This window comes from Rhinoderma darwinii, unplaced genomic scaffold, assembly GCF_050947455.1.
Source record: "Rhinoderma darwinii isolate aRhiDar2 unplaced genomic scaffold, aRhiDar2.hap1 Scaffold_941, whole genome shotgun sequence".
In the NCBI taxonomy this organism is placed as follows: Eukaryota; Metazoa; Chordata; class Amphibia; order Anura; family Rhinodermatidae; genus Rhinoderma; species Rhinoderma darwinii.
In genome coordinates this window covers 84,039-107,237 of record NW_027464516.1, presented here as the reverse complement: position 1 = coordinate 107,237, position 23,199 = coordinate 84,039, and the positions used below count along the sequence as shown (strand labels likewise).

At 50.4% G+C, this 23,199-nt stretch overlaps 1 protein-coding gene across 1 annotated transcript in view; it reads right to left on the bottom strand.

Annotated features, from left to right (window-relative positions):
• The window catches only part of LOC142733365 (solute carrier family 22 member 7-like), a 44,533-nt gene that overhangs the window by 3,104 nt on the left and 18,230 nt on the right, over positions 1-23,199 (bottom strand). Inside the window, exon 6 of the mRNA XM_075849531.1 lies at positions 8,197-8,300. Within this exon, the coding sequence (XP_075705646.1) occupies positions 8,197-8,300 (104 nt within the window). The remainder of the gene's footprint in view (positions 1-8,196; positions 8,301-23,199) is intronic.

The following is a 23,199-nucleotide window of genomic DNA, read 5'->3' as shown; positions in this document are numbered from 1 at the left end:
GACCTGTTGGTCAGCGTGATCTCGGCGCATGTGCCGAACGCAGCCAAACGGCCCTATTTACCTGCCATAGGCCAAAAGCGTATCCTTTTGACCTCCGTCAGGGTGGCTTACATTGACATACCTTTTTTTTTTTTTTACTGTATATAAAAGCCCAGCAGACTCTGCTCTCCTATAGAATGGGCCACCACAAATAAATGTAAACCACCCGGAATGCGTTTCTTTACATTAGAGTCAGTGAGTGAAGTGCGCCAATGTACGGCCATGACGTTACGTACGTTCAAGCCTTCTGTCAGAGGTATACGGTACAATGGGGGAAACTCCTGAAGTTTACCTCCGGCAGAAGGCCTTGCAATGTGTGAACAGAGCTTCACCTGTTTTTGTTATTTATTGGGGAAGCTTCCTCTATAAGAGACCTGACTCCACTATCCATTATTACTGAGAAATGTGATGAGAGACGTGACTATACTGTATGGGGGCAGCTAAGGCGGCATTATACTATATGGGGGCATCTGTGGGGACATAATACGGTATGGGGGCTTCTGTGGGAGCATTATACTGTGTGGAGGCAGCTATGGGGCATTATACTGTGTGGAGGCAGCTATGGGGGCATTATACTGTGTGGAGGCAGCTATGGGGGCATTATACTGTGTGGGGGCAGCTATGGGGGCATTATACTGTGTGGAGGCAGCTATGGGGACATTATACTGTGTGGAGGCAGCTATGGGGGCATTATACTGTGTGGGGGCAGCTATGGGGACATTATACTGTGTGGAGGCAGCTATGGGGCATTATACTGTGTGGAGGCAGCTATGGGGACATTATACTGTGTGGGGAAAGCTATGGGGCATTATAATGTATGGTGGCATCTATGGGACATTATACGACATGGGGGCATTATACTATATGGGGGTATTATACTATATGGGTGCATCTATGGGAGAATTATACTGTATGGTGGCAGCTATGGGGCATTATACTATATGGGGGCATTATACTGTATGGGTGCATATATGGGAGAATTATACTGTATGGTGGCACATATGGGGCATTATACTATATGGGGGCATTATACTGTATGGGTGGCATCTGTGGGGCATTATACTGTATGGAGGCAGCTATGGGGCATTATACTGTATGGGTGCATCTATGGGGCATTATACTGTATGGGTGCATCTATGGGGCATTATACTGTATGGGTGCATCTATGGGGAATTGTACTGTATGGGTGCATCTATGGGGAATTGTACTGTATGGGTGCATCTATGGGGGAATTATACTGTATGGGGGCAGCTATGGGGAATTATACTGTATGGGTGCATCTATGGGGGAATTATACTGTATGGGGGCAGCTATGGGGGCATTATACTGTATGGGTGCATCTATGGGGGAATTATACTGTGTGGAGGCAGCTATGGGGAATTGTACTGTATGGGTGCATCTATGGGGCATTATACGGTGTGGGGGCAACTATGGGGACATTATACTGTGTGGAGGCAGCTGTGGGGACATTATACTGTATGGGTGCATCTATGGGGGAATTATACTGTATGGGGGCAGCTATGGGGCATTATACTGTGTGGGGGCATCTATGGGGAATTATACTGTGGGGAGGCACTATGGGAGCATGATATTGTGTGGGCTGAACCGGGTGTATATGGGCGGAGATTGGGCATGGCTAAAGGCATGGTTTAAAAGGAAAAAATGGGCCCGTGCCGTATTGGTTGTCCCTCTTTGTGATACTTGAATGTTGGAAGGTATGCGTATGCCCTCCCCTTTCTGTAAGCGCCATCTTAAAGAGACACCATTTATCATGAAGGAATTGTGATGCTGATCCTGACGACTGTAATCATTGACTTGGATTTCCTTGTATGTATCTATGTATCTATGTATTTATGTGTCTATGTATCTATCTATGTATCTATGTATCTATCTATGTATCTATGTATCTATCTATGTATCTATGTATCTATGTATCTATCTATGTATCTATGTATCTATGTATCTATCTATGTATCTATGTATCTATGTATCTATGTATGTATCTATGTATTTATGTGTCTATGTATCTCTCTATGTGTCTATGTGTCTATCTATCTATCTATGTACGTAGTTTAGGAGATTATTTGAGAGTCAGGTCTGTCGGGTAAAGGACTGTAAGAGTAATCAATGAATTCAAATCATTTTCTGGTAATTCCACTTCTAAGATGAATCTGTGTTTATAGGGTTATCCAAGTAGAATGTGGACGGCCGTGGAGCTCAGTCAGTGGCTTATCAGTAGACACACGTTACAGCACGCTAGGAGAATGATAGAAATCCCCTTCCGTTTCTTTCCTGCAGTAACGTAAGCTTTATCCTACTTCTCTTTGCCTATTTCAGTTGGTTGTCAACACTTGAGTCTTGTCGATCCTCGTCGAATGATTGGAGCTTCCTCATAATGTTTTCTGTTAAACCTTTTGTTAGAAATCAGGAAAAGTGTGGGACATCCCTCAGATTCCATTATACGCTACCTGGTGTCTCGTATTAGTTCTTATCTCCCGGCCGGTGAAATTTCTGATCCTCGATAACTTCTAATAGTGGAGAAATGACTCTAACAAGGACTTTGTCAAATTATCTAATAAGGAACCCGGTGAGGATTTTCAGGAGCTGTGGCCCTTCCTCCTCCAAGGAAGATTCCTCTAGTGCACGTTGCAGCACCGGTGGCCGCTGACTGCCAGCATCTCTCTCCTACCGGCAGCAGCGGCCGTCGGTCTGTTTATCCTCGCCGCCTTCCCAGAGATGCCGATGCGCTCCGCTCCCTGCCTCCTCCCTTGTGCTGTGCCTGTAGGGTGCACGCACACCAGTAAAAGTGTCCCCAGCCTATCCCTGCACACCCAGGGCCTTATAAGTGAGCGTGCCCTTTGCCCTAGTGCATGAGGAAAGTTGGACAAACCTAATGTTATCCTGCGAAGGTTCTGTACCCTGAATCCTGAGTCTGTTACCTATCATCAGTATCTGAAGAGAGAAAAACATACACAGCACCACATGGTGCAAGATAAACCATAAAAGCTAGTACTGGCAGGTACAGCTTAATGTAAAAGTCCGTTAGATGAAGCCAGGTTGCAGCTTTCCGTATCCAGGTACCGGCATCAATGTGATTGAGCCGCAGGAGAGTAAGGGTAGTATATTTCAGTGAAATATATATATAAAACTGGATATTTTTTGGAGAGCGCTACTTGATATGAAGAAAAGGCAGATGAGTAATCATGAGTTGATTTATTATGCAACGCGTTTCAACGCAGGACATGCGTCTTCGTCAGGCAAAGAAATCGGTACCGCCAAAACAAGCGGTTAGCCGCCATACAGACAGTAGCGCCGAACACGTGGATACACCAGGAACCAGTGGAACTAAGTGCCTGATGAAGGTCTCCTGACCGAAACGTCGCACGCACTAAGCCTCTGTCATCAAATACAATAAAACCTGAAGAATTTAAAAACTACATTTTGTGTGCCGAATACTTCTTCAAATACGATTGGGTTGGGACCCTATTCGTGCACCTGCCTTGGTCCAGTGCATTCTGAACCACTACCTACCTCAGAGAGTGAGGTCGCTGACCTTCCAGATAAAGAAATTATTGGACCCCAGACCTGTGTCCATTTGCCAGGTCATGCAAGATCTTGGCCTGATGTTATCTTCCATAGATGCAGTTCTGTGGGCCAAATGCATCTCAGGCCACTGCAGATGGATCCTCTCGAAATTTGGAACCGTCAGAGGGACTACCTAGACTAAACGTACAGGAATTCTCAGCAGACCAGGAATGCACTTCACTGGTGGATAGACCGGAGACATGGCAAAAGCATGATTTCTTCTCAGTGGGTGGTCCTCACTACAGATGCATCCATCAGATGGGGGGGGGGGGTGCCCATGTATCAGTATTAGGAAACGTCCATCACTTTTAGGTTGTCATGACTACTAGCCAAGCTTCTGGGTGGCCCTGGTTTGAAATACAGAGCCAATCTATTTTCTCTGTCTGCAACCTATCAAGGCCAAGGGTGGAGCATTGGAGTCTGTTTAGTTTATTGGTTGTTGCTTGGGATTTTCTTGTGAATGCATGTGTCTGATCAAGCTCCTGGTTACTCCCTGTATCACCTTGAATACTTGGACTCTTTGAACTGGACTTCAGCTTTGTCTTTGGATTTACCCTCTGCTCACATATTTGGATATTCTGCTCACAGCTGGTTTTGGCCTCTGTAACTCCTGGTATACTTCTGTTTTGCGATTTGGACTTTTAGTTTCTCCTGGTTTGAACTCTGCTTGTTTATTACCCCTCTGGCTTTCTGGTTATCCATTTTGGTATTGCCTGCAAGTGCACCTCCTGTCCAACACCTTATTCTGTAAAAGCAACCTGGGTCCTATGCGGCCAAATCCAACCTGCCTTGCAGCAGGCTCTGGTGAAGACCATAGAGTAGCCTTAGACTCTGCTGACCAGAGTGGGGATGGACTTGAGGTAGCTGATTTACAATTATGCTTGATCCAGACAATCTCCAGCTGCCTTTGGTGGAGTTGCTCATATAGCAATTCCATAAACTTGCACTCTGGGGAATTGCTCAAGTAGTGACTCCATGACCATCAGGAGGTATAGCTCAAGGTCTCTGGGCTCTCGAGAAGAGGGCGTTATCTTCCAACATGAGGGAACTGAGTGCAGTCTCTATGGCTGTACTCCAATTTCATCAGCTGCTGTTGACCAGAGCTGTGATAGTCCAGCCAGACAATGCCACCACATAAATCGGCAGGGAGGAACATGGTTCCCAGGACTTCTAAGAGAAGTGTGTGTGTGTGGGGGGGGGGGGGGGTTGGACCGTGGGAGAGGCATACACAGAAGAGATGTCCGCGATTCACATAAAAGGCGAGCTCAACATGTGGGCAGACCATCTCAGTCACTTTCATCTATTTACGCGCAAGATGTCCCTCCATCTGGAAGTGCTTACGCAACTGGTGAAGAGATGGGTTCTTCCGGACATTGATCTGATAGCAACAAGACCCAATGCCAAAGCCAAGAGATTCTGCTCAATTCACTGTCACTACAGACCATACGCTCTAGGTGCCTTCTCCATCCTGTGGAATTTTCAGCTGCATATATGTGCCCTCCCTTGCCGATGGTCTCAAGAGTCCTGGCAAAGGTCAGGCAGGACCAAGCCTTCATAATAGCCATCATACCATTCTGGTCGAGGAGAGCCTGGTTTCTCCTGCTCCTGAGAATGAGTCAGGGAACCTACTGAAGGCTTAAACTCAGTCCGGACCTAGTGTTACAGAACAGCTGATTGCCTGAGAACCTGAAAGTATTCGGCATGACAGCATGGAAGTTGTCAGGCTCTTTATTAAGAACTATGGGCCTATCAGACCCACTGGTCTCTAGACTGCAGGCTGCGCCCAGGAAACGGCAACAAAATATATCCGTATTGTGGCCATCCTTAAAAACAGGATCAGAGAAAGCTTGTAGCAAAGGAACCATTAATTGGACAAATCCTCGAATTTTTGCAGGACAAATTCTAAAGAAGCTGGCCCAAAGTACTATCAGAGTCAATTTCCGCTTTCTGAGCCTTCCTGAACAGATCGCTGTCTAGAGAACCTTTAATTAAACAGTTCCTAGTGTCCATTCAACACCTCCCACCATATAGGGTCGACCCCCTTCCCAAAATGGGATTTACCTTTAGTTTTGAGAAGACTCTGACACCTTTTTGAGCCACTAAAAGAAGCAGATGTAATGATCCTGTCTGAGAAGGTGGCGTTCATGGTGGCAATTACTAAAGTCAAGCGGGTCAGCGAGCTACAGGCCTTGACTGCCAGAGAGACTTATTTATACTTTCATGAGGATAAAGTGGTACTTCGGACCGTGCCTTCATTTAGGCCGAAAGAGATGGTCCTGCCAGATTTCTGTGCCGATTCTACCTCAGAGGAGATGAGGCAGTTACAGACACTGCGTGTAAGACGTTGTTTGAGGATCTATTTATCCGGGACTGAAGATTTCGGAGGGTGGATCCTTTATTTGTGCTCACTTGTGGCCCAAGGAAGGGAGAGCAAACCTCCAAATCCACCATTGCGAGGTGGATAAGAAGTACTTGCTGAAGAAGCGAAAGAAGATCTCCCCAGAAGGCGTCCCTGCTCATTCGACTGGAGCCACAGGTACTTCATGGGCAGAAAGAGCTCAGTAAGTAACTGGTAGTATCTGCCCGGAGGCATCACGGAGCACACCAAATACCTTCATCCGTCGTTACAGATTAGACTTCTCTGCGGGAGAAGATTCTGCCTTTGGTCATTCATTTCTAATGTCGGGGTCATCCCATCCTGAAGTGGTCCACAACCACAACCGCTCACACCATGAATATTATTTTCTTACACCTAGTTCTACATCTCGGTGTAGTCTTTAGATGACAGAAGGGAGAGGAGGACTTAAGGCCTTTATAAGGTTAGTTCAATTACATTTAACTCTTTGTGTCATCTGTCCACAACACGTAGTAGGGGGATAAATCCCCATATGTATGGGCTGCTGATGGAAATTCAGCCTTTCCTCACACGTGGACAACCGAGCACTCGCACTGATGATCTGATGGATTGACTGGTTGAGCAGTTTCTATCCCCACCCACGATTTAGCCGATACAGGCCGATCCCGCTACATGAGAACTCTGCTTTGCGATGTCTGGTGATTCGTATCCAATTAAAGCCATGGCATTTGGGTTAGGTGGTGCTCGGCAATGGACGTCCTTCTAAAGGACCCTGTAGAGTACAGTAATGTGGTTAGGCATTGTGAAAGAAGCCCCAATATGCTGACCAGGTGTCCAGGTGCCGAGGTGACGACGTCTCAGGAAGGGCAAGTCTCCTCCTATAGTGGGACAAGGAGATGTGAGATACTTTCAGTGATGGTAACCCTTCGTTGTGCTCCAGGTCCCCTGTGAAGATTATACCTCTAAATGTTCTCCTATAATCTTAGCCCTGTCACCTAACGTTATAGCCCCCTGGGGGTCGTCTGAGTACATTGCGCTAAAAGAAAGGAGCTTGCGGATTGTATATTGTGAAACGTTCTGTAAATGGATTGTATTTTGCTTGTGCTCACTTGTCTCCCTGCTGGGTGTAGTGCTAGCAGCAGAATCACCTGTAGGAGCCAATGTATAGGGGGCAGAAGTGCATGGTGGGAAATGTGCTTGGTATATATCATCAGTTGTGTGTCTGTGTAACCAATACACGTGAAAGGTGTGTTACGCGTTTAGCCGGGTACAACCTGAAGAACAACGAGAATATGGGAGGATCCTGAAGGTGGCAGAGATGACAGGCTCTACAGCAGAGATGACGGGCCTGGGGCAGAGATAACGGGCCCGAAGCAGGACTGAACCTGAAGAAAAACGAGAATATGGGAGGATCCTGAAGGTGGCCGAGATGACGGGCTCTATAGCAAAGATGGCGGGCCCGGGGCAGAGATGACGGGCCCGAAGCAGGACTGAACCTGAAGAAAAACGAGAATATGGGAGGATCCTGAAGTGGCCGAGATGACGGGCTCTATAGCAAAGATGGCGGGCCCGGGGCAGAGATGAACCTGAAGGTCCTGGATTGACTGTCTTGTATGAGCGAATTGTTAACCCATTGTGTCTTGCATCGGGTCTCGTTGTGTCTGGCTCCAGTGTTATACCAGAAATGTCCAACACTCTGGTATTAGGGGTCGGCAACCTAGTGTCAGCCATGACCTGGGAGCACCCTGGTTTACAGAAGGGGCACAGTCTTCTCCTCCACCACCCAGCACCTCCAACAAGGCCAGATCAGTTTTTTGCCATATACATATAACACGTAGAGACTGACGGATTGATGCACATGGGGCTTATTCTTTCCTGTTTTGAAAATCAACATCAGCAAATTGAAGTAAATAATTAGCAAATTGATTTCCATTGTAGTCCCACAGCTGGCGAGTCTAAGGACCAACACGCTGACCTGTAATAAAGGTGAGCACTTGTCAGTCCAGGACGTGTAATAGTGGGACCTCGGAACGAATATGGACAGTCTGACGCTCATGACCAATATAACACACAGCAGATGCTAAAGTCGCAGGAGGGGGCACCACGACATCAATGTAATCACTCCAGACCCCTCACCGTCTCTGCCCCACTCTCCACCATCACATCCCCATACAAAAAGTTCACATTCAAGAAGAAAGGGTGAAGGGGTCTCCTACCACATGACCCCCAGACACAAGGTGTTCTTCCTGAGCTGACGGGTCCGCACGAGATCCCAGAAATTATACTTCCTGCTTTCCACTGACACGGTCTTCTGCAAAACCTGGTGAGAAAAAAAACTCAATTATCCTTCAACCTGTACATAATACTCTGCACCCCAACTTCTCATCCGCTCCCCACCATGTCCTCTATACCCTGTACATAATACTCTGCACCCCAACTTCTCATCCGCTCCCCACCATGTCCTCTATAGCCTGTACATAATACTCTGCACCCCAACTTCTCATCAGCTCCCCACCATGTCCCCTATACCCTGTACATAATACTCTGCACCCCAACTTCTCATCCGCTCCCCACCATGTCCTCTATACCCTGTACATAATACTCTGCACCCCAACTTCTCATCAGCTCCCCACCATGTCCCCTATACCCTGTACATAATACTCTGCACCCCAACTTCTCATCCGCTCCCCACCATGTCCTCTATAGCCTGTACATAATACTCTGCACCCCAACTTCTCATCAGCTCCCCACCATGTCCCCTATACCCTGTACATAATACTCTGCACCCCAACTTCTCATCCGCTCCCCACCATGTCCCCTATACCCTGTACATAATACTCTGCACCCCAACTTCTCATCCGCTCCCCACAATGTCCCCTATACCCTGTACATAATACTCTGCACCCCAACTTCTCATCCGCTCCCCACCATGTCCTCTATAGCCTGTACATAATACTCTGCACCCCAACTTCTCATCCGCTCCCCACCATGTCCTCTATAGCCTGTACATAATACTCTGCACCCCAACTTCTCATCCGCTCCCCACCATGTCCTCTATAGCCTGTACATAATACTCTGCACCCCAACTTCTCATCCGCTCCCCACCATGTCCCCTATACCCTGTACATAATACTCTGCACCCCAACTTCTCATCCGCTCCCCACCATGTCCTCTATACCCTGTACATAATACTCTGCACCCCAACTTCTCATCCGCTCCCCACCATGTCCCCTATACCCTGTACATAATACTCTGCACCCCAACTTCTCATCCGCTCCCCACCATGTCCTCTATAGCCTGTACATAATACTCTGCACCCCAACTTCTCATCCGCTCCCCACCATGTCCTCTATAGCCTGTACATAATACTCTGCACCCCAACTTCTCATCCGCTCCCCACCATGTCCCCTATACCCTGTACATAATACTCTGCACCCCAACTTCTCATCCGATCCCCACCATGTCCTCTATACCCTGTACATAATACTCTGCACCCCAACTTCTCATCCGCTCCCCACCATGTCCCCTATACCCTGTACATAATACTCTGCACCCCAACTTCTCATCCGCTCCCCACCATGTCCCCTATACCCTGTACATAATACTCTGCACCCCAACTTCTCATCCGCTCCCCACAATGTCCCCTATACCCTGTACATAATACTCTGCACCCCAACTTCTCATCCGCTCCCCACCATGTCCCCTATACCCTGTACATAATACTCTGCACCCCAACTTCTCATCCGCTCCCCACCATGTCCTCTATACCCTGTACATAATACTCTGCACCCCAACTTCTCATCAGCTCCCCACCATGTCCCCTATACCCTGTACATAATACTCTGCACCCCAACTTCTCATAAGCTCCCCACCATGTCCCCTATACCCTGTACATAATACTCTGCACCCCAACTTCTCATCAGCTCCTCACCACGTCCTCTTTACCCCGAACATAATACCCTGCACCCCAACTTCTCATCAGCTCCCCACCATGTCCCCTATACCCTGTACATAATACTCTGCACCCCAACTTCTCATCAGCTCCCCACCATGTCCCCTATACCCTGTACATAATACTCTGCACCCCAACTTCTCATCCGCTCCCCACCATGTCCTCTATACCCTGTGCATAATACTCTGCACCCCAACTACTCATCCGATCCCCACCATGTCCTCTATACCCTGTGCATAATACTCTGCGCCCCAACATCTCATCAGCTCCCCACCAAGTCCCCTATACCGTGTACATAATACTCTGCACCCCAATGTACCACACACACACAGTACTGACCCCCATGTACCACACACAGTACTGACCCCCATGTACCACACACACATTACTGAACCCCATGTACCACACACACACAGTACTGACCCCCATGTACTACACACAGTACTGACCCCCATGTACCACACACACATTACTGAACCCCATGTACCACACACACAGTACTGACCCCTATGTACCACACACAGTACTGACCCCCATGTACCACACACATTACTGACCCCCATGTACTACACACAGTACTGACCCCCATGTACCAAACACAGTACTGACCCCCATGTATCACACACACAGTACTGACCCCCATGTATCACACGCACAGTACTGACCCCCATGTACCACACACACAGTACTGACCCCCATGTACCACACACACAGTACCGACCCCATGTATCACACACACAGTACTGACCCCCGCATGTACCACACACACAGTACTGACCCCCATGTACCACACACACAGTACTGACCCCCATGTACCACACACACAGTACTGACCCCATGTATCACACACACAGACTGACCCCCATGTACCACACACAGTACTGACCCCCATGTATCACACACAGTACTGACCCCCATGTACCACACACAGCACTGACCCCCATGTATCACACACACAGTACTGACCCCCCATGTACCACACACAGTACTGACCCCCATGTATCACACACACAGTACTGACCCCCCATGTACCACACACAGTACTGACCCCATGTACCACACACAGTACTGACCCCCATGTACCACACACACAATACTGACCCCCATGTACCACACACAGTACTGACCCCCATGTACCACACACAGTACTGACCACCATGTACCACACACACAGTACTGACCCCCATGTACCACACACAGTACTGACCACCATGTACCACACACAGCACTGACCCCCATGTACCACACACACAGTACTGACCCCCATGTACCACACATAGTGTACTAACCCCCATGTACCACACACAGTGTACTGACCGCCATGTACCACACACAGTACTGACCCCCATGTACCCCACACACATTACTGACCCCCCATGTATCACACACACAGTACTGACAACCATGTACCACACACACAGTAATAACCCCCATGTACCACACACAGTACTGACCCCCATGTACCACACACACAGTACTGACCACCATGTATCACACACACAGTACTGACCCCCCATGTACCACACACAGTACTGACCCCCATGAATCACACACACAGTACTGACCCCCGTGTACCACACACAGTACTGACCCCCATGTATCACACACACAGTACTGACCCCCATGTACCACACACAGTACTGACCCCCATGTACCACACACAGTACTGACCCCCATGTATCACACACACAGTACTGACCCCCATGTACCACACACAGTACTGACCCCCATGTATCATACACACAGTACTGACCCCCATGTATCATACACAGTACTGACCCCCATGTATCACACACACATTACTGACCCCCATGTACCACACACACAGTACTGACCCCCATGTACCACACACACAGTACTGACCCCCATGTACCACACACAGTACTGACCCCCATGTACCACACACCGTACTGACCCCCATGTATCACACACAGTACTGACCACCATGTACCACACACACAGTACTGACCCCCATGTACCACACACACATTACTGACCCCCATGTATCACACACACAGTACTGACCCCCATGTACCACACACAGTACTGACCCCCATGTATCACACACAGTACTGACCCCCATGTATCACACACACAGTACTGACCCCCATGTATCACACACACAGTACTGACCCCCATGTATCACACACACAGTACTGACCCCCATGTACCACACACACAGCACTGACCCCCATGTACCACACACCGTACTGACCCCCATGTATCACACACACATTACTGACCCCCATGTACCACACACACAGGACTGACCCCCATGTATCACACACACAGTACTGACCCCCATGTATCACACACACAGTACTGACCCCCATGTATCACACACACAGTACTGACCCCCATGTTTCACACACAGTACGGACCCCCATGTACCACACACACAGTACTGACCCCCATGTTTCACACACACAGTACTGACCCCCATGTATCACACACACAGTACTGACCCCCATGTACCACACACACAGTACTGACCCCCCATGTACCACACACACAGTACTGACCCCCATGTACCACACACACAGTACAGACCCCCATGTACCACACACAGTACTGACCCCCATGTTTCACACACAGTACGGACCCCCATGTACCACACACACAGTACTGACCCTCATGTATCACACACACAGTACTGACCCCCATGTACCACACACACAGTACTGACCCCCATGCACCACACACAGTACTGACTCCCATGTATCACACACACAGTACTGACCCCCATGTACCACACACACACAGTACTGACCCCCATGTACCACACACAGTACTGACCCCCATGTATCACACACACAGTACTGACCCCCATGTATCACACACACAGTACTGACCCCCATGTACCACACACACAGTACTGACCCCCATGCACCACACACAGTACTGACTCCCATGTATCACACACACAGTACTAACCCCCATGTACCACACACAGTACTGACCCCCATGTATCACACACAGTACTGACCCCTCATGTACCACACACAGTACTGACCCCCATGTACCACACACACAGTACTGACCCCCATGTACCACACACACAGTACTGACCCCCATGTATCACACACACAGTACTGACCCCCATGTATCACACACACAGTACTGACCCCCATGTATCACACACACAGTACTGACCCCCATGTACCACACACACAGTACTGACCACCATGTATCACACACACAGTACTGACCCCCATGTATCACACACACAGTACTAACCCCCATGTACCACACACAGTACTGACCCCCATGTATCACACACACAGTACTAACCCCCATGTACCACACACAGTACTGACTCCCATGTATCACACACACAGTACAAACCCCCATGTACCACACACAGTACTGACCCCCATGTATCACACACAGTACTGACCCCCATGTACCACACACACAGTACTGACCCCCATGCACCACACACAGTACTGACTCCCATGTATCACACACACAGTACTAACCCCCATGTACCACACACAGTACTGACCCCCATGTATCACACACAGTACTGACCCCCATGTATCACACACAGTACTGACCCCCATGTATCACACACAGTACTGACCCCCATGTACCACACACAGTACTGACCCCCATGTATCACACACAGTACTGACCCCCATGTACCACACACACAGTACTGACCCCCATGTACCACACACACAGTACTGACCCCCATGTATCACACACAGTACTGACCCCCATGTACCACACACACAGTACTGACCCCCCATGTACCACACACAGTACTGACCCCCATGTACCACACACACAGTACTGACCCCCCATGTACCACACACACAGTACTGACCCCCATGTATCACACACACAGTACTGACCCCCATGTACCACACACAGTACTGACCCCCATGTACCACACACAGTACTGACCCCCATGTACCACACACAGTACTGACCCCCATGTACCACACACACAGTACTGACCCCCATGTATCACACACACAGTACTGACCCCCATGTATCACACACAGTACTGACCCCCATGTATCACACACACAGTACTAACCCCCATGTACCACACACAGTACTGACCCCCCATGTATCACACACACAGTACTGACCCCCATGTATCACACACACAGTACTGACCCCCATGTACCACACACACAGTACTGACCCCCATGTATCACACACAGTACTGACCCCCATGTATCACACACACAGTACTGACCCCCATGTATCACACACACAGTACTGACCCCCATGTATCACACACACAGTACTGACCCCCATGTATCACACACAGTACTGACCCCCATGTATCACACACAGTACTGACCCCCATGTATCACACACACAGTACTGACCCCCATGTATCACACACACAGTACTGACCCCCATGTATCACACACACAGTACTAACCCCCATGTACCACACACAGTACTGACCCCCATGTATCACACACACAGTACTGACCCCCATGTATCACACACACAGTACTGACCCCCCATGTACCACACACACAGTACTGACCCCCATGTACCACACACAGTACTGACCCCCATGTATCACACACAGTACTGACCCCCATGTATCACACACACAGTACTGACCCCCATGTACCACACACAGTACTGACCCCCATGTACCACACACAGTACTGACCACCATGTACCACACACACAGTACTAACCCCCATGTACCACACACACAGTACTGACCACCATGTACCACACACAGCACTGACCCCCATGTACCACACACAGTGTACTGACCCCCATGTACCACACACAGTACTGACCCCCATGTACCCCACACACAGTACTGACCCCCCATGTACCACACACAGTACTGACCCCCATGAACCACACACACAGTACTGACCCCCGTGTACCACACACAGTACTGACCCCCATGTATCACACACACAGTACTGACCCCCATGTACCACACACACAGTACTGACCCCCCATGTACCACACACCGTACTGACCCCCATGTACCACACACAGTACTGACCCCCATGTACCACACACACACACAGTACTAACCCCCATGTACCACACACACAGTACTAACCCCCATGTACCACACACCGTACTGACCCCCATGTACCACACACAGTACTGACCCCCATGTATCACACACAGTACTGACCCCCATGTACCACACACAGTACTGACCCCCATGTACCACACACACACACAGTACTAACCCCCATGTACCACACACACAGTACTAACCCCCATGTACCACACACCGTACTGACCCCCATGTACCACACACAGTACTGACCCCCATGTATCACACACAGTACTGACCCCCATGTATCACACACAGTACTGACCCCCATGTATCACACACAGTACTGACCCCCATGTACCACACACAGTACTGACCCCCATGTATCACACACAGTACTGACCCCCATGTACCACACACACAGTACTGACCCCCATGTACCACACACACAGTACTGACCCCCATGTATCACACACAGTACTGACCCCCATGTACCACACACACAGTACTGACCCCCCATGTACCACACACAGTACTGACCCCCATGTACCACACACACAGTACTGACCCCCCATGTACCACACACACAGTACTGACCCCCATGTATCACACACACAGTACTGACCCCCATGTACCACACACAGTACTGACCCCCATGTACCACACACAGTACTGACCCCCATGTACCACACACACAGTACTGACCCCCATGTATCACACACACAGTACTGACCCCCATGTATCACACACAGTACTGACCCCCCATGTACCACACACACAGTACTGACCCCCATGTACCACACACAGTACTGACCCCCATGTATCACACACAGTACTGACCCCCATGTATCACACACACAGTACTGACCCCCATGTACCACACACAGTACTGACCCCCATGTACCACACACAGTACTGACCACCATGTACCACACACACAGTACTAACCCCCATGTACCACACACACAGTACTGACCACCATGTACCACACACAGCACTGACCCCCATGTACCACACACAGTGTACTGACCCCCATGTACCACACACAGTACTGACCCCCATGTACCCCACACACAGTACTGACCCCCCATGTATCACACACAGTACTGACCCCCATGTATCACACACAGTACTGACCCCCATGTACCACACACAGTACTGACCCCCATGTATCACACACAGTACTGACCCCCATGTACCACACACACAGTACTGACCCCCATGTACCACACACACAGTACTGACCCCCATGTATCACACACAGTACTGACCCCCATGTACCACACACACAGTACTGACCCCCCATGTACCACACACAGTACTGACCCCCATGTACCACACACACAGTACTGACCCCCCATGTACCACACACACAGTACTGACCCCCATGTATCACACACACAGTACTGACCCCCATGTACCACACACAGTACTGACCCCCATGTACCACACACAGTACTGACCCCCATGTACCACACACACAGTACTGACCCCCATGTATCACACACACAGTACTGACCCCCATGTATCACACACAGTACTGACCCCCATGTATCACACACACAGTACTAACCCCCATGTACCACACACAGTACTGACCCCCCATGTATCACACACACAGTACTGACCCCCATGTATCACACACACAGTACTGACCCCCATGTACCACACACACAGTACTGACCCCCATGTATCACACACAGTACTGACCCCCATGTATCACACACACAGTACTAACCCCCATGTACCACACACAGTACTGACCCCCATGTATCACACACACAGTACTGACCCCCATGTATCACACACACAGTACTGACCCCCCATGTACCACACACACAGTACTGACCCCCATGTACCACACACAGTACTGACCCCCATGTATCACACACAGTACTGACCCCCATGTATCACACACACAGTACTGACCCCCATGTACCACACACAGTACTGACCCCCATGTACCACACACAGTACTGACCACCATGTACCACACACACAGTACTAACCCCCATGTACCACACACACAGTACTGACCACCATGTACCACACACAGTACTGACCCCCATGTACCACACACAGTGTACTGACCCCCATGTACCACACACAGTACTGACCCCCATGTACCCCACACACAGTACTGACCCCCCATGTACCACACACAGTACTGACCCCCATGAACCACACACACAGTACTGACCCCCGTGTACCACACACAGTACTGACCCCCATGTATCACACACACAGTACTGACCCCCATGTACCACACACACAGTACTGACCCCCCATGTACCACACACCGTACTGACCCCCATGTACCACACACAGTACTGACCCCCATGTACCACACACACACACAGTACTGACCCCCATGTACCACACACACACACAGTACTGACCCCCATGTACCACACACACAGCACTGACCCCCATGTACCACACACAGTACTGACCCCCATGTACCCCACACACAGTACTGACCCCATGTACCACACACACAGTACTGACCCCCATGTATCACACACACACAGTACTGACCCCCATGTACCACACACAGTACTGACCCCCATGTATCACGCACAGTACTGACCCCTCATGTACCACACACAGTACTGACCCCCATGTACCACACACAGTACTGACCCCCATGTATCACACACAGTACTGACCCCCATGTACCACACGCACAGTACTGACCCCCATGTACCACACACAGTACTGACCCCCATGTATCACACACACAGTACTGACCCCCATGTATCACACACACATTACTGACCCCCATGTACCACACACACAGTACTGACCCCCATGTACCACACACAGTACTGACCCCCATGTACCACACACACAGTACTGACCCCCATGTATCACGCACAGTACTGACCCCCATGTACCACACACACAGTACTGACCCCCCATGTACCACACACACAGTACTGACCCCCCATGTACCACACACACAGTACTGACCCCCATGTACCACACACAGTACTGACCCCCATGTACCACACACACACAGTACTGACCCCCATGTACCACACACAGTACTGACCCCCATGTATCACACACAGTACTGACCCCCATGTACCACACACACAGTACTGACCCCCATGTATCACACACACAGTACTGACCCCCATGTACCACACACAGTACTGACCCCCATGTATCACACACACAGTACTGACCCCCATGTATCACACACAGTACTGACCCCCATGTATCACACACACAGTACTGACCCCCATGTACCACACACAGTACTGACCCCCATATACCACACACAGTACTGACCCCCATGTACCACACACACAGTACTGACCCCCATGTATCACACACACAGTACTGACCCCCATGTACCACACACAGTACTGACCCCCATGTACCACACACACAGTACTGACCCCCATGTACCACACACACAGTACTGACCCCCATGTACCACACACACAGTACTGACCCCCCTTGTACCACACACAGTACTGACCCCCATGTACCACACACAGTACTGACCCCCATGTATCACACACACAGTACTGACCCCCATGTATCACACACACAGTACTGACCCCCATGTATCACACACAGTACTGACCCCCATGTACCACACACACAGTACTGACCCAAATGCACCACACACAGTACTGACCCCCATGTATCACACACACAGTACTGACCCCCCATGTACCACACACCGTACTGACCCCCATGTACCACACACAGTACTGACCCCCATGTACCACACACACAGTACTGACCCCCCATGTATCACACACACAGTACTGACCCCCATGTACCACACACACAGTACTGACCCCCATGTACCACACACACAGTACTGACCCCCATGTATCACACACACAGTACTGACCCCCATGTATCACACACAGTACTGACCCCCATGTACCACACACAGTACTGACCCCCATGTACCACACACACAGTACTGACCCCCATGTATCACACACACAGTACTGACCCCCATGTACCACACACACAGTACTGACCCCCATGTATCACACACACAGTACTGACCCCCATGTATCACACACAGTACTGACCCCCATGTACCACACACACAGTACTGACCTCCATGTATCACACACACAGTACTGACCCCCATGTATCACACACACACAGTACTGACCCCCATGTACCACACACAGTACTGACCCCCATGTATCACACACAGTACTGACCCCCATGTACCACACACACAGTACTGACCCATATGCACCACACACAGTACTGACCCCCATGTACCACACACACAGTACTGACCCCCCATGTATCACACACACAGTACTGACCCCCATGTATCACACACAGTACTGACCCCCATGTACCACACACACAGTACTGACCCCCATGTATCACACACACAGTACTGACCCCCATGTACCACACACACAGTACTGACCCCCATGTACCACACACACAGTACTGACCCCCATGTATCACACACACAGTACTGACCCCCATGTACCACACACAGTACTGACCCCCATGTACCACACACACAGTACTGACCCCCATGTACCACACACACAGTACTGACCCCCATGTACCACACACACAGTACTAACCCCTCATGTACCACACACAGTACTGACCCCCATGTACCACACACAGTACTGACCCCCATGTATCACACACAGTACTGACCCCCATGTACCACACACACAGTACTGACCCCCATGTACCACACACACATTACTGACCTCCATGTACCACACACACAGTACTGACCCCCATGTATCACACACAGTACTGACCCCCATGTATCACACACAGTACTGACCCCCATGTATCACACACAGTACTGACCCCCATGTATCACACACACAGTACTGACCCCCATGTATCACACACACAGCACTGACCCCCCATGTACCACACACACAGTACTGACCCCCCATGTTCCACACACACTGTACTGACCCCCCATGTACCACACACACAGTACTGACCCCCCCATGTACCACACACACAGTACTGACCCCCATGTACCACACACACAGTACTGACCCCCATGTACCACACAGTACTGACCCCCATGTACCACACACACAGTACTGACCCCCATGTACCACACACACAGTACTGACCCCCATGTACCACACAGTACTGACCCCCCCATGTACCACACACACAGTACTGACCCCCATGTACCACACACAGTACTGACCTCCATGTATCACACACACAGTACTGACCCTCATGTATCACACGCACAGTACTGACCCCCATGTACCACACACAGTACTGACCCCCCATGTATCACACACACAGTACTGACCCCCCATGTACCACACACCGTACTGACCCCCATGTACCACACACACAGTACTGACCCCCATGTACCACACACACAGTACTGACCCCCCATGTACCACACACACACAGTACTGACCCCCATGTACCACACAGTACTGACCCCCATGTACCACACACAGTACTGACCCCCATGTACCACACACAGTACTGACCCCCATGTACCACACGCACAGTACTGACCCCCATGTACCACACACAGTACTGACCCCCATGTATCACACACACAGTACTGACCCCCATGTATCACACGCACAGTACTGACCCCCATGTACCACACACAGTACTGACCCCCCATGTATCACACACACAGTACTGACACCCCATGTACCACACACCGTACTGACCCCCATGTATCACACACAGTACTGACCCCCATGTACCACACACAGTACTGACCCCCCCATGTATCACACACACAGTACTGACCCCCCATGTACCACACACCGTACTGACCCCCATGTACCACACACACAGTACTGACCCCCATGTACCACACACAGTACTGACCCCCATGTACCACACACACAGTACTGACCCCCCATGTACCACACACCGTACTGACCCCCATGTACCACACACACAGTACTGACCCCCATGTACCACACACACAGTACTGACCCCCATGTATCACACACACAGTACTGACCCCCCATGTACCACACACCGTACTGACCCCCATGTACCACACACACAGTACTGACCCCATGTACCACACACACAGTACTGACCCCCCATGTATCACACACACAGTACTGACCCCCATGTACCACACACAGTACTGACCCCCATGTACCACACACACAGTACTGACCCCCATGTACCACACACACAGTACTGACCCCCATGTATCACACACACAGTACTGACCCCCCATGTACCACACACAGTACTGACCCCCATGTACCACACACCGTACTGACCCCCATGTACCACACACACAGTACTGACCCCCATGTTTCACACACAGTACGGACCCCCATGTACCACACACAGTACTGACCCCCATGTACCACACACACAGTACTGACCCCCATGTACCACACACACAGTACTGACCCCCATGTATCACACACACAGTACTGACCCCCCATGTACCACACACAGTACTGACCCCCCATGTACCACACACCGTACTGACCCCCATGTACCACACACCGTACTGACCCCCATGTACCACACACACAGTACTGACCCCCATGTATCACACACACAGTACTGACCCCCCATGTACCACACACACCGTACTGACCCCCATGTACCACACACAGTACTGACCCCCATGTACCACACACACAGTACTGACCCCCATGTAACACACACACAGTACTGACCCCCATGTATCACACACCGTACTGACCCCCATGTATCACACACACAGTACTGACCCCCCATGTACCACACACCGTACTGACCCCCATGTATCACACACACAGTACTGACCCTCATGTATCACACGCACAGTACTGACCCCCATGTACCACACACAGTACTGACCCCCATGTATCACACACACAGTACTGACCCCCCATGTATCACACACACAGTACTGACCCCCCATGTACCACACACCGTACTGACCCCCATGTACCACACACACAGTACTGACCCCCATGTACCACACACACAGTACTGACCCCCATGTATCACACACACAGTACTGACCCCCATGTATCACACACCGTACTGACCCCCATGTACCACACAGTACTGACCCCCATGTATCACACACACAGTACTGACCCCCATGTATCACACACAGTACTGACCTCCATGTACCACACACAGTACTGACCCCCATGTACCACACACAGTACTGACCCCCATGTACCACACAGTACTGACCCCCATGTACCACACACCGTACTGACCCCCATGTACCACACGCACAGTACTGACCCCCATGTACCACACACAGTACTGACCCCCATGTATCACACACACAGTACTGACCCCCATGTATCACACGCACAGTACTGACCCCCATGTACCACACACAGTACTGACCCCCCATGTATCACACACACAGTACTGACACCCCATGTACCACACACCGTACTGACCCCCATGTACCACACACACAGTACTGACCCCCATGTACCACACACACAGTACTGACCCCCATGTACCACACACACAGTACTGACCCCCATGTATCACACACACAGTACTGACCCCCCATGTACCACACACCGTACTGACCCCCATGTACCACACACACAGTACTGACCCCATGTACCACACACACAGTACTGACCCCCCATGTATCACACACACAGTACTGACCCCCCATGTACCACACACCGTACTGACCCCCATGTACCACACACCGTACTGACCCCCATGTACCACACACACAGTACTGACCCCCCATGTACCACACACACCGTACTGTCCCCCATGTACCACACACAGTACTGACCCCCATGTACCACACACACAGTACTGACCCCCCATGTACCACACACACAGTACTGACCCCCATGTACCACACACACAGTACTGACCCCATGTACCACACACAGTACTGACCCCCATGTACCACACACACAGTACTGACCCCCATGTATCACACACACAGTACTGACCCCCATGTATCACACACACAGTACTGACCCCCATGTACCACACACCGTACTGACCCCCATGTATCACACACCGTACTGACCCCCATGTACCACACACAGTACTGACCCCCATGTACCACACACAGTACTGACCCCCATGCATCACACACACAGTACTGACCCCCATGTACCACACACACAGTACTGACCCCCATGTACCACACACACAGTACTGACCCCCATGTACCACACACACAGTACTGACCCCCATGTATCATTCACAGTACTGACCCCCATGTACCACACACAGTACTGACCCCCCATGTACCACACACAGTACTGACCCCCCATGTACCACACA